This window comes from Capricornis sumatraensis, chromosome 12 (genome assembly GCF_032405125.1).
Source record: "Capricornis sumatraensis isolate serow.1 chromosome 12, serow.2, whole genome shotgun sequence".
In the NCBI taxonomy this organism is placed as follows: domain Eukaryota; kingdom Metazoa; phylum Chordata; class Mammalia; order Artiodactyla; family Bovidae; genus Capricornis; species Capricornis sumatraensis.
In genome coordinates, this window is record NC_091080.1 from 21,171,637 (window position 1) to 21,186,473 (window position 14,837).

The following is a 14,837-nucleotide window of genomic DNA, read 5'->3' on the forward strand; positions in this document are numbered from 1 at the left end:
GAGAGGTAACCAGCTGTCCAAATCCTAAGTTTTGAACAGAAAGAGGCTCAAACATTACAAAGAAAAACACACAGGGAAGCGCTAGAGGGAGTATCATATAAAGGGCCCCAGGACAGTCACTGCCTTGCACTTCTCTCTTTTGAGAAGGAATTGTCGCACAAGCAACCCTACCCAGCAGGGCACGTGCTTGTCACAACACTTCTTTTCTTCTCTCCTAAGAGCTCAAGTTAAGCTCCTCATCTAACAAGGCTAAGCCCAGAGTGAGTTGATTTTCATGAATTCATTTTATGCCACAACAACTCTACACATCAGGTAAGGATATGGCTTACTATTTCCATCTATTGGCAAATGAAGAATTAAACTAAGAAATTTTCCCAAGGGGCCATCCCTAGTGGTCCAGGGATTAAGACTTCGAGCGTTCATGCAGGGGACACAGGTTCAATCCCACATGCCATGCTATGTGGCCAAAAAGTGAAAATATTAAAAAAAAATTTACCCAAGATTAGCACTAAGTCCGGAGAAGGCGATAGCACCCCACTCCAGTACTCTTGCCTGGTAAATCCCACGGACGGAGGAGCCTGGAAGGCTGTAGTCCATGGGGTCGCTGAGGGTCAGACACGACTGAGCGACTTCACTTTCACTTTTCACTTTCATGCATTGGAGAAGGAAACCCACTCCAGTGTTCTTGCCTGGAGAATCCCAGGGACAGAGGAGCCTGGTGGGCTGCCATCTATGGGGTCGCACAGAGTCGGACACAGCTGAAGTGACTTAGCATTAGTAGCAGCAGCAGCACTAAGTCAGAGACAGAGGCAGGTCAATCCAATTCACAGGAGAAGCCCTCAAATGGAAGCAAAGAATTCCTCCCTACCCACATTTATTTGGCTCCTGAAATTTGGAGAGTGAGTATTTAGACTGTGGCTATTAAGAGGGATAGCTCCAAAATTTTTCTGAATCCATACAGCTCCCAAGTTTCAGATAACTACAGATGCTTGTTACTACTCTACCTCATCCCAGTCCCTTATCCTGGAAGTGGATTGGAGCTGATGGCTCTATGTTAGGAAACACACAGTCATGTACTCCTATAACCAATACTGCTTCCCTGGTGGCTCAGATAGTACAGAATCTGCCTGCAAAGTGGGGAGACCTGAGTTCAGTCCCTGAGTTGGGAAGATCCCCTGGAGCAGGGCATAGCAACCCACTCCAGTATTCTTGCCCAGAGAATCCCCATGGACAGAGGAGCCTGGCAGGCTACAGTCCATGGGGTCGCATTGAGTTGGACATGACTGAGCGACTAAGCACAGCACAGCAGTGCCCCTCTCCAGAAGCAACCACTGAAGCCAGTATCTTTGTTCCGTAACAGAGGCAGTCTATGCATAGTCAAGTATATTCTAATTTGCTTTAGACAATCATTTCTAGGTCACTTCCAGGTTTTAGTGCACCGGCTCACAGCCACCTGCACTCAGATATGCAGATACCACCACCCTTATGGCAGAAAGTGAAGAGGAGCTAAAAAGCCTCTTGATGAAAGTGAAAGAGGAGAGTGAAAAAGTTGGCTCAAAGCTCAACATTCAGAAAATGAAGATCATGGCATCCGGTCCCATCACTTCATGGGAAATAGATGGGGAAACAGTGGAAACAGTGTCAAACTTTATTTTGGGGGGCTCTAAAATCACTGCAGATGGTGACTGCAGCCATGAAATAAAAAGACGCTTACTCCTTGGAAGAAAAAGTTATGACCAACCTAAATAGTATATTCAAAAGCAGAGACATTACTTTGCCGACTAAGGTCCATCTAGTCAAGGCTATGGTTTTTCCTGTGGTCATGTATGGATGTGAGAGTTGGACTGTGAAGAAGGCTGAGCGCCAAAGAATTGATGCTTTTGAACTGTGGTGTTGGAGAAGACTCTTGAGAGTCCCTTGGACTGCAAGGAGATCCAACCAGTCCATTCTGAAGGAGATCAGCCCTGGGATTTCTTTGGAAGGAATGATGCTAAAGCTGGAACTCCAGTACTTTGGCCACCTCATGCGAAGAGTTGACTCATTGGAAAAGACCCTGATGCTGGGAGGGATTGGGGGCAGTAGGAGAAGGGGACGACCGAGGATGAGATGGCTGGATGGCACCATGGACTCGATGGACGTGAGTCTGAGTGAACTCCGGGAGATGATGATGGACAGGGAGGCCTGGCGTGCTGCGATTCATGGGGTCGCAAAGAGTCGGACACAACTGAGCGAGTGAACGGAACTGAACTCCAGGTTTTAAGATGTACTTTAAAGGCACGGATATGAAAACTGTCTGTTTACAAGCTTACATCAGAAGAGATTATTCATATTTAATGGGCTAAATGCAGGGGGGTGGGGAGGCAGTCATCTACGCACAGTGGTCACATACATTCTGGCTTTGCTATTGTTATTAGCTAATATTCATTAGCACCAGGCATTTTGCTCACTGCTTCATACGGATTACCACCTTATGTCATCATCACAAAAACCCAATAAGAAAGGCACATCAGATGATTTACCTTATACACGAGAAAATGAAGTCTCAAAGAGAAGGAAAACAGTTCACTGTAAGTGGAAGAATCTTAACCTAAAGTGGACTCCAGAGACCAAGTTCTTTACCTTTTCACTATTATAGCCAGCCTGAAGCATGATGCTGTTTTGTTCCGCAACTTTTTTTTCCTTTTACGTATTTACTTAGCTCTGTTTAGAAACACAGAACAGGTGAGGAGCTGTGTTTGGGGCATGACTTTCAATGTTATCTTTTTCAAGGACTTCTCCAATCCAACTCTACTATAAACCACCTTGAGGGCACAGCCAGCTCCTGCCACTCCCCAGGGACTTTCCAGGATCACTCCCAATTTGGCCGTACTGTCTTCTCCTTCTAGACACTGGCTCGTCTCATGAAAAACACAGGCCACTCTTCTCTAGTCCACTGAGATGTGTATTCACAGTTGTTCAACTCTTAATTTCTCCAGGGTGCTGTTAATTCATGTACAATAAATAGACCAACTCTGCGTCTCAGGTAACCAGCCTCAATCTGTATACACAAAATAGATTCAGGAAAGCCTTCTCAGGTGACTGGAAAGACCCTTCCCCGCTATAACCATAAAGAGAAGGAAAATAGATACTCCAGAAATGCCTGCTGCAGATCTGGGCTCATGGTAAACTCCTGCCTTATAAACTGATTCACTAAACTCACTGACTGCTAACTGAGTCACCAGGAACTTTAAAACTTCATAATCACATGTTCTAAAATTCCTTGTAGAGCATCCCTGGGGGCTCAGTGGTACAGAATCTGCCTGCCAATGCAGGAGACACAGGTTCGATACCTGGTCCGGGAGGATCCCACATGCTGCAGGGCAGCTAAGCCCCTCGCCGCAACTGCTGCAGCCCAGGTGCCCTGGAGGCTGAGCTCCACTGCAAGAGAAGCCCGCACGCTGCGCCTGGAGAGCCCCACTGGCCGCAACAACGGAAAAGCCGGAGGAACAATGCAGGCCCGGCACAGACAAAAATAAATTAGAAACAAAAGTTGCTTTAAGTAATAAAATCCCTGATAAAGAAATGGACCCTAATCTCTTGAGTGAAAAAAAAAGACGGTAAAATTTCACACACTGAATTTTCCTAGATTTACATTTTTAAAAATAAATAAAATATGGGGACTTGTATTAATTTGCTGTAGCTGCTATAACAAAGGACCACAGGCTACATGGCTGAAACAGCAAAAATGTACTGTCTCTCAGTTCTGGAGTCTGCATGGCTGCTATCACAGCAATGGCAAGGTCAGTTCCTGAGGGCTGTGAGGCCTGTCTCTTTGGCCTGTAAATGGCCCTCTTCATGTTCACACAGTGCTCTCCCTGTATGTGTCTCTGTCCAAGTTTTCCCTTCTTATAAAGGCACACATCATATTGGATCAGGGGCCCACCTTATTCCAGTATAACCTCATGTTGTATCCACAACAATCCTATTTCCAAGTAAGGTCACATTCTGGGGGTCAGAGCTTCAACATTTGAATCTGAGGCGTGAAGGGCAATTCAGACTATAACAAGACTCAAGTTAATTTAGCTTTAAGTCTCTCATTTGACAACTAAGTCCCTCGACCCTAAACAATCTCGATAGCTTATGGCAATAAATGCTAGCCTCTCAGTTGTGTCCATGGGCTGTACCCGGCCAAGCTCTTCTGTCCATGGAACTCTCCAGGCTAGAATACTGGAGTTGGTTGCCATTTCCTTCTCCAGAGGATACTCTCGACCAAGGGATCAAACCCAGGTCTCCTGCATTACAGGTGGATTCTTTACCATCTTTATGGCAATTAAAATATATACAAATATATATATATATATATAGCCATGACATTAAAAGATGCTTGCTTCTTGGAAGAAAAGCTATGACAAACCTAGATAGCGTATTAGAAAGCAGAGACATTACTTTGCCAACAAAGGTTCATATAGTCAAACCTATGGTTTTTCCAGTAGTCATGTATGACTGTGAGAGCTGGACCATAAAGAAGACTGACCACTGAAGAACTGATGCTTTTGTACTGTGGTGTTGGAGAAAACTCTTGAGAGACCCTTGGACTGCAAGATCAACCCAGTCAATCCTAAAAGAAATCAATCCTGAATATTCGTTGGAAGGACTGATGCTAAAGCTGAAGCTCAAATACTTTGGCCACCTGATGCGAAGAGCTAACTCATTTGATAAGACTCTGATGCTGGGAAAGACTGAGGGCGTGAGGAGAAGGGGATGACAGGGAACGAGACAGTTGGATGGCAACACCAACTCAATGGACACGAGTTTGAATGAGCTCCGGGAGATGGTCAAGGACAGGGAAGCCTGGTGTGCTGCCCTCCATGGGGTGGAAAAGAGTCAGACAAGACTGAGCAACTGAACAACAACAAAATAGTAATTCAGGAATAGTAACAGGAATTGTTACAATAGTAACAATAGTAACCTGTTATAACAGTAACAAATAATTCAGGAATGTAACAATAGTAACAATGAATACATTCATACATATTCTACACATATCATAAAAATAATATATAAGAATATATATAAAATAATATATACAGAACACATGTAAGAGTATATAGACAGAATATGTATATATACTATATAAGAATATATTATATAACATGTATTATATGATATATATAACATATTCTTATATATATAAGAATGCATTCTTATATAAGAATATATTCATATATATATACACTTATTACTATTCCTAAATTAAGATTAGATAGTATTCTTCAAGTTTCTTTGCTGAAGACCATCAAAGTCTATCTACCTAGTTTTGCCATATCATTTCAACCAGACCCCTTCCTAAGATTTATTTAAAACAAGAATTTCAGGAAGGTCAGAGCTAATCATAAAATGGCCACATTTCTAATAGTTAACAATAAGATGTAAACTTCCTTTAAGAAATAAGGGAGTCAACACTTTACTGATGATCAAACAAAAATACTACATTTTATTTGGCTGGCTACTTAAAAAATCTTTTTCTCCAAATCCTCTAAATCAACTTTAAAACCTCTCCTCCTTTAAATAATTATATTAAATAAGCATCTCCTCTTCGGTACCTTTCACTTGAATCGGGGAATCTAAGTAAACTCTATCTGTGCTTATCAACCCTGACTATACACTGAGAAACATCTAAAAATATCAGTACCTTACCCTGCTGCTCCTGCTAAGTCGCTTCAGTCGTGTCCGACCCTGTGCGACCCCAGAGATGGCAGCCCACCAGGCTCCGCCATTCCTGGGATTCTCCAGGCAAGAACACTGGAGTGGGCTGCCATTTCCTTCTCCAATGCATGAAAGTGGAAAGTGAAAGAAGTCGTTCAGTCGTGTCCGACTCCCTGCAACCCCATGGACCGCAGCCCACCAGGCTCCTCCATCCATGGGATTTTCCAGGCAAGAGTACTGGAGTGGGGTGCCATTGACTTCTCCTACCTTACCCTATATGGGACCAAATATATCAGATTATCTAAGCATTATGACCAGCGTATGTTATCAAAGCTTCTCAGATGGTTCCAATGAGAATGCAGAGGTCAGAACCACTGCTCCTGAGAATTACAAGATTCTAAACTGCATTCCTGGGATTTCCCTGGTGGTTAAGACTCTGCCTTGCCATGCAACGTACAGGGGTTCGATCCCTGGTCAGGGAACTAAGATTCCACACGCCACGGGGCAACTGGGCCCAAGCCCAAGTGCAACAACTGAAGAGTCCACGTGCTGCAACCGAGACCCAGTGCAGTCACATAGATTTAAAAAAATTTAAAAATAAACTGCACTCCCTAAATTGAGTCAACTCTTATTATTGATGCCAATGTCTGCTTTCCTAGTAATCCAAAGAGATAAGCAGTTATGTTATTATGTTATGAGATCTTTCGCTATTTGGCACTTGCAGATTACTTTCCCATTTGCTTTTGAAAGAGAATCAAAATAAATCACAAACGATGGGTGGGAAGAGAGAGGGAAGGCTTCTTAGAGTTGGTAAAGAAAGAATCTGCCTATCATGTGGGAGACCTGGGTTCAATCCCTGGGTTGGGAAGATCCCCAGGAGAAGGGAAAGGTTACCCACTGGAGAAGTCCATGGACTATATAACCCATGGGGTCACAAAGAGTCCGACAGACTGAGCGACTTCAACTATTTCCATAAACAAATTAAACTACAGTAATAAACTGTAGTAGAAATAAAATGACTAATACAACAACAAACAACAGACTGACTTTTGACTGTTTTGCAACTTTAGTGGAAGTGTTAACAGCTCCAGACAGAAAAATACAAATACCAGTTTCCCTTTCTATTAATTTCAGGTAAATTTATGACATGTGATGAAAACAAAATTAATAATCTTTTTAGCAGCAATAATAAAAATCAAACCAACTGTTAGCAGAGAGACAATTCCCCAAATTTCAACAGTGTCCACTATACAGTGACTATTTGTTGTGGTTGATGATATATGTGGCAATACCATCAAGTTAAAAAAGAGAAGATACCAATCTCTAAGCAGTATGGTACTACTCTGAGAGAGCTTGCTTATTTCCTCAGTATACCACAATCCAAGCCTTAGGCAGATATTTAAGGAACTATGGATCACTATTCCAACTCAATTATTAGGTTTATTCAACAAGTTTTGTGATATAAAAAAGCATAAGAATTTTCAGAGAACTTGTTTGCCAAGCTTCTCCAACAGCAGAGCTCAATCTTGTCAGAGGCTGTTGTGAAACATCCTGCCAAGATCCCTTATGAAATGGCTTAAAATGAAATATCTATCAAATGCTTTCCCAAATGAAAAGCTGGTTAAAAACAGTCTAAAAATCTCCCCAATGCAGGGACTTCCCTTGCAGTCTAGAGGTTTAGACTGCACTTCCACGTAAGGGCCACAGGCTCAATCCTGCGTGCTGTGTGGAGTCAAAAGAAAAGAGATTCCCCAATAAAAACAATCCTTCTCAAAGGTAAGACGCAAAATGAGCACACTTCCAAGCTGCTTCTACCATTTCTTGGAACTCCAGTCGAGGCAATACTGGGAATAGGCTGGGGGCCCACTACTCCCACTACTCCACTACAGCCTTCAGCGGCCCGCTGCACTCCGAGGCCACTTCAAAGAACACACAAACTAATCAGCACAGTGCACTTGCTCCAGAAACCTCTCTTTAAGAGAAATTGCTGTGCCCTCTTTTCCAATCAGAATGCTGTCGAAGCCTCATCCTATGAAGACACCACTTTGAAATGACTTCCTTCACCTTTGATTTAAAAAACAAGAACCCGAGCCCTTACTATATCAGAACAGGATCTGACAATATTTACCATGCAGCAAACGCACCAGAAATACACACGGTGAAAACAGGATGTAACTTTAAGTGCTCAGGCTCTAGAGTCAGAATGACCCTATTTAAGGCCAGACTGCACAGCGTGGCCTGGGTGCTTGAACTCAGGCAAATTATTCAGTCTCTCTAGGGTTTAGTTTTTCTGTCCAACTAAAATAAGAATATCTTCAAGCTGTAAAAATTCAATAACATGTAAATATATCACTTATACTGCATGGCATATATTAAGCATTCAACATATCTTCTTGATAAAAATCCTTCAATATTTGATTTAGATAAAAACAAGCACTCTAAAAACTTGACTTACCACACACACACATATATATATATGCACACACAAATATATACACACATATACAAATCAAATCACACTGTACACACTTTAACACTGTTATATGTAAATTGCTTCTCAATATAGCTGTTTGTTGTGGGGAAGGGGGGAGCTTGACTTACTGAAATCTTACACTGACAAGCATGGTTTTTGTTTTGTTTTGTTTTGTAATGTGGCCATGCCACTCCACATGTGGGATCTGAGTTCCCTGACCAGGGATCAAACCTAAGCCCTCTGCATTGGAAGCGTGGAATCTTAACCACTGGATAGCCAAGGCAGTCCTTTTTGTTTTGCTTGCAGTAAGAATAAGTCCTCTCAGAAGACTAGTGAATGAAATACTATCATCTAATGTGGCTATCAGTACCAGCAAACAACATTTAGCTTCAACTAAAAGCAAAAGCTGGATACATATGTGTGCTCATGTTACGCAAATTTATCAAACTGTACACTTAGGGCCTGTGTATCCTTGTGTTTATGCTATGCTCCAATAGAAAGTTTAAAGAGCAGAGGTTCATATGCCAGGAGAAACAAAACTTGGAAAGGTCTTTAACTCAGTATTCTCTAGTTCCCTCAGCTCCGAGCACTGTTCTCCCAGAGAGGTGAAAGGAGCGCAGCTAGGGGGAGGAGACTGAGACCAAGCCAAACACTAGAATAACCTTCCTTCATCCCCTCCTATGAAACGCAACAAAATGCAAGAAAATCTTCAGCCACAGCACATCTTGGTGAATACACATGCACAAAATTAGGGTGACTGAGGAACAAAATGAGTCAAAATCATAATCCTTTATACAAGCTCCCATGGTATTTTTTTTTTTAATTATTCTGGCGGACTTCCCTGGTGACACAGTGGATAAGAATTCTCCTGCCAATACAGGGGACGTGGGTTTGATCCCTGGTCCGGGAAGATCCCACGTGCCATGGAGCAACTAAACCCGTGGGCCACAACTAGTGAGCCTGTGCTCTGGAGCCCATGAAAGCAACTACTCCAGCCCGCGTGCCTTACAGCCTGTGCCTGGTAATGAGAGAAGCCACTGCAATGAGAAGCCCTCGCAATGCAACTAGAGAAAGCCTGCGTGCAGCCCGGCACAGCCAAAAATAAAATAGAAAGTACTATTTTAGGGGACAGATTAATATATGAACATATCTGTATTCCAAGAGTATAAAACATCACCATCCCCCTTTCTATATCGTTCCCCATCACCAGTAACTTCCACTGTTACCAATTTCCAAAGCGCATTTTAAATGTTTTCAGGAGCTGATGCACATAAAACAAGCCAGGATTGTGCAACTGGTCTCTGGGACTCAGCAATAAGTCTTTGGAAAAGGATTCTTCACGGCCAGATTCTCAGCATACTTTCAAAATCTGTCATTAAAACAGCTTCATTACCTGCAAGTGAAACACTTCTGTTGACTGACTCAAGCTCTCTTTATAGGAACTGAACCCTTCTAGTCTTATTTTAAAAGAAAAGGAAAAGCTGTTTCAGCAACCGGGCAGCAAGTCTTGAGGAGCTGCAGTGCACCACACATTGGTCTAATTTATAAAGTTTTCCTGCCTGAAAATGTAGTGCATAAGTCTAGTTTTTAAATTTTTTAATACTTAAATGTACTGAGGGAAAAGCAAAAATCCTACTGATCACAAGTGTAATCCTATAAAAGGCTATCTACTTAATATTCTTCCAGATTCTTTTTTTCCTTCAAGGTTCCTTTTTATCTCTTATATAGGTTAAGACTCTGGACTTTCTCAAGTCAAAGACTCCACTCCAATGCAGGTGCTGTCACTTTACAGCTGTGTTTCTGGGCAAATACAGCCCTTAATTCTTCCAGAGATGCCTCTCTACAAAGATGCTCTTTGGTCATAAAAGGAAAAAATCAGTTGCCACAGTGTGTTGTGAGGATCAAAAGAGAAAATGCACACTGCCTACAGGACCTGTAAAGCCAAGAGACAATGAACAGTACTTTATATAGTTAGATGGGCTTCCCTGGCGGCTCAGACAGTAAAGAATCTACCTGCAATGCGGGAGACCCGGGTTCCATCCCTGAGTTGACAAGATCCCCTGGAGGAGGAAATGGCTTACCACCTCAGTATTCTTTTTTTTTTTTCAGCAAAATAATGATTTTATAAATTATAAATAAATCATCAGCACAGTTTAATGTTATGAAGTCATTAAAATAATACTGTAGGAAAATCAAGGTATATTTAAGAGATAATATATGTGAACACTTCAGTATTCTTGCCTGGACAATCCCATGGGCAGAGGAGCCTGGCAGGCTACAGTCCATGGGGTCTCAAAGAGTTGGACATGACTGAGCAACTAACACTTTCATATAGTTAGACAAATATCCATCTTGAAATTAGCCTACTGGTCACGTGTGTATGCATATATTTTGCCAGGTTTTGGTATACTGTGTTATACTGGTTCCGTAAAAATGAATTAGGGAACTTCTCTCTCTGACTTGAAACTGTTTAAGCAATTCACTAAAGTTTAAGATAATTCACCCACCAAAAACTCTTTGGGGCTACCAGTTTTATGCATATGGAGATTGTTCCCTGGCAATTTCTTCAGGTTGTTGTTACTAGTACATTTTGTTTTTAAACAAATTACCAAATATTGATTACTATTGCACATTGTAAAAAGTTAAAAATATTTCAATGCACTAGCTCAAGCTGTGTAAAATTCCTACACAGTTCTGTATCATTTTTTTAAAACCTTTAAAATCATGTTTATTTAGCTTATTTTTTAAAGATATAAATTCTAAAAATATATCAAGAGTATCTGATAAGGACTTTTTATAACTTTCAGTTCTGCCAACATTCCCAAAATGCATCCTTGACAACAATATTGCTGGGCATAGGGGCAAGGGGGTGGGGACAGGGTGCTGGGGGCAGGAGGGGTGACAGAGGGGGCAGCCTGAGATAGTCACTGATGAGGGGCGACCCCTCAGTGTGAGTCAAATTACAACTGGAACTCAGTCATAGAACTGTTTGTCCACCACAGGCATCATTCCTCACATTCAAATATTTCTTCCATGTTTCCCCCTAAAGCTTTTCTTTCCTGTTTCTAGTTCCCATATAAGCCCTTGTCCTAAACACTCACTTATTTTGCTTTCTTTTCTCCTCTCTTTTGTTCCACTGGTATAACATAAGAGATCAGCTTCATTAAACTATCTTCTAGAGAAGAAGAATGGAAATATGATCAAAGATAAGAATTTACCAAGTTTAAATTTTAGGGCTCTAAAAACCTAAGTGGTTTAAGCACTGGTTGCCCAAAAGCATTCTTTGTTTCTTTTCCAAGATGATGATAATTCTTCATACATTTCCTTTTTCCACATGGGCACCCTGGCTTTTAAAGCATCAATAGCATAGCTCACAGCTTCAAGGGATGCAGCCCTGTGGGCTGAGGACACAGCAATGATAACACTTGTTTCTGTCACTGGAACCAAGCCAAGTCGATGAAACGCTGCTATGTGTTTGACTGGCCATTTCTGTCTAATGTCACTACAAATTTTTCTTATCCCATTTTCTGCCATTGGTAGATATGCTTCACACTCTAAGCTAATGACTTTTTTCCCTTTGAAAGTATTCCTTGTAGTCGCTACAAATAGGGATATTGCGCCACAGAGTGGAGAAATCACCAGCTGTGAGACTTCATCTACTGAAAGTTTCTCAGGTGTGAACTTTATTGTATCTTTAGATTTCTCAACTTCATTCATATCTTTTCCAGGTGGCTCAAAAGTACTACCCTCCACTAATGGAAGGGATAACGGCAATTTCGTCTCCTGATTGAAGCAGGAGGAGCTGATCTCCAAGCTCGACATATTCTTGACAAACAGCAAATATCACCTGATTTCTGACATCAGCCAATCCTGATGGTGTGTTTCTATCTCATTCCACAGCTGCAATGCTTTTATTTCTTGCAGCACAGAAATGGTCTCTGAGCAAATTCCTGCTATTTCAGCACTTTTTGCAAATACAACACTTCCACCTGGCACCAGGGGACCATCCCGCCAGGGAAGTCTCCCCTGGTATCCCGGCCCCGGAAGCCTGTATCATCTCTTAATAGAAATATAAACAAACAAATCAAGTTCTGTCAAAAAATTAATAAGGAACTAAATAATTGGATAATAAGGCAAACCATCCACATTCTAAAAGGATGCTATCGGATCAGAATAGGAATCCAGATAACCTTAGTAAATAAGCCAGGTTATTTTGAACACAATTCTGGGTACCTCTGTAACCCTGCTCTAGGAATCTATTACAGGATTCTAATACAGTTCTTCTGGTTATCCAATAATAAATTCGAGATGATAGTCCACTAAAGAAAATGCAAAAAGCACTGTATCACAGGGTGATTTGTGAGAATCGAAGTGTATGTGGAGAAGACTTTGTAAGCTATATAGACTCCTACCAAAAGTGAGGCAGCGTTATTCTTACACTTTACAATACAGCAGGTAATGTTTTCCTGGCACAGAGATTAATATCCAAAGCAACATCAGGGCCCAAAATTTTAATACATGCTTCAAGATTTTTTTTTTGATGTGGGCCATTTTTAAAGCCTTTTATTGAACCTGTTACAATATTGCTTCTGTTTTATGTTTTGGCCAAAAGGTAAGTGGGAACTAATGCTTCCCAGGTGGCACTAGTGGTAAGGAACCCACCTGCCAATGCAGGAGATGCAAGAGACGTGGGTGCGATCCCTGGGTTGGGAAGGAGGAGGGCAGGGCAATCCACTCCAGTATTCTTGCCTGGAGAATCCTATGAACAGAGGAGCCTGGCGAGCTACAGTCAGTAGAGTGAGACATGACTAAAGCAACTTAGCACGCACACAACTCCCCAACCAGGGATCAAACCTGTACCCCCTGCACTGGAAGGTCAAGTCTGAACTGCTAGACTACCAGGGAAGTCCCAATACATCCTTCAGTCAGTCCCCTCACTGCTCCAGTGTCCTAGTTTTTTAATAATTAAGTACCTTCTATATCATGATGTAGATAACTATTACATTATAGCCAGTGGCTTTGTATAAGGGAAAAATGATTCAAACTCCTGGCAATAATTACCACAGTCAAAGTCCTTCCTTAATCTGATTAAAAAGAAACTCATTACGATGCTGTGTAAAAAGTATCCTCTGGTTTCTATCTTTGAGAGCTCATCACTAAACAATAAACTAGAATAAAATAAAAATAAAATGATATTCTTAATATGGAGGCGGTAAGGGTGGTGATAATGATGATGAAAACCGTTACTATGTTAAGCACTTCATGTGGCTCATACCAGTTACCCCCACGACACTGTGCCGCTGTTCTGCGGACACTCGTCAGCCAGAGGCAGAGCTGAAATCTGAACCCAGGCAATCCGACTCCAGAGTCCACAAGCTTAATCACTGATAGACTACAAGTACAGGATCCTACAGATAAATTACAGTCATAATGAAAGTTTCATCACAGCTACAGTATGGGTTTTAAATACACACACACACACACACACACACACACACATATTTCCTAATGTACACTGCGTTAGATCCACAGCTGAAAAAATTAGTTATTTCTGTTGGCTCCAGTAGAGATGAGTGTTTCTAAAGAAGCCTTTTCTCTTGCACAGCACAATGAAAAATAGAAAGGTCAAAGTAAAATGTTCTTTTCTCCAGACCTCCCCAAGATAATGTTTGAAATTCCACTGTAAACCCCTGTGAAGTTGACTTAGCTAAGTCTAATCTCATTTTTTAGGTCTTTCATGACAATTGGCCTTATTTAGTCTGCCCAGAGTTTTCTCTTTTCAGCCAGGATAAATTACAGCTTGGCCATGCATCTTGAAAGAAGTAAAATAATCACTGAAAGCAACCTTAGGGTTTTTTTTTAAACTAGAGTGCCCTCTTAAAAAGTTTAATATACTGGTGGGGGGTTTGTACATGTGTAGGTGTGTGTATCTGTGTGTGTGTAGCTAGCTAAGTATGAACAGAGTCAGTTATGGGTTTAAAAAAAAAAGGTAAATTTTGGGAGGTGTAGTAAGTTTCAACCAGGTTTAAATATTTACTTGCAAACTAACTAGGCAACATCACAACAGTCACTACTAGACTGATAAATGTTCTAAATATGCAGATTCTATATAACTCAAAGAATTTAAGTATAATCATATTTAAAGAGGTAATTTCTACTTCTAAAAGATGAAGTTTGACAAGACTCTTACATACGCATAATTCATAAAATAAAATGAAGCACAGCATTTGTGAATATAGTAGTTTGGCTACAATGAAACTAAGAATGAAATGTCACACTAGCTGATCACAGACAATGACAGAAATTAGTCACTCTGAACAATTCCAGATCAAACTATGTCAAAAGAAGCTGAAAAAATAAGAAAACTTTTTTTTTTTATAAAAAAGGGGTGAATGAATTTGCCTGGTATCCAAGTCATAAAAACTGCCTTAATTACTTCCCTTATCCAAGACAACTGAGGGATAGAGAGCTCGGAGTGCAACATTACAAACTTAAACACTTTTTTGTTATTTAACTCAGGTCATTAACACAGCAACTACCACATATATTGACTGCTTCCTTTGTGCTAGGCTTTCACTAAATGTTTTATGTAAACATTTAAAGCTCATAACCTTGGGACACAGCTTTCACTTTTGGTAGAGGAAATCAGAGTTCAGTGCAATTTAAAACCTTGTCTCAA

General features: G+C 41.1%; 2 protein-coding genes across 2 annotated transcripts in view; both read right to left on the minus strand.

Annotated features, from left to right (window-relative positions):
• Nucleotides 1-14,837, minus strand: part of ELF1 (E74 like ETS transcription factor 1) — an 85,803-nt gene that overhangs the window by 31,371 nt on the left and 39,595 nt on the right. The window lies entirely within an intron of this gene.
• On the minus strand, nt 11,414-11,980 carry LOC138089347 (molybdopterin synthase catalytic subunit-like). Its single transcript, XM_068984775.1, has one exon. It carries the CDS (start codon nt 11,978-11,980, stop codon nt 11,414-11,416), a length of 567 nt encoding a protein of 188 aa, XP_068840876.1.

Coding starts and splice junctions, on each gene's coding strand:
- LOC138089347 (XM_068984775.1), bottom strand. CDS start 11,980: ATGTCGAGCTTGGAGATCAGCTCCTCCTGCTTCAATCAGGAGACGAAA.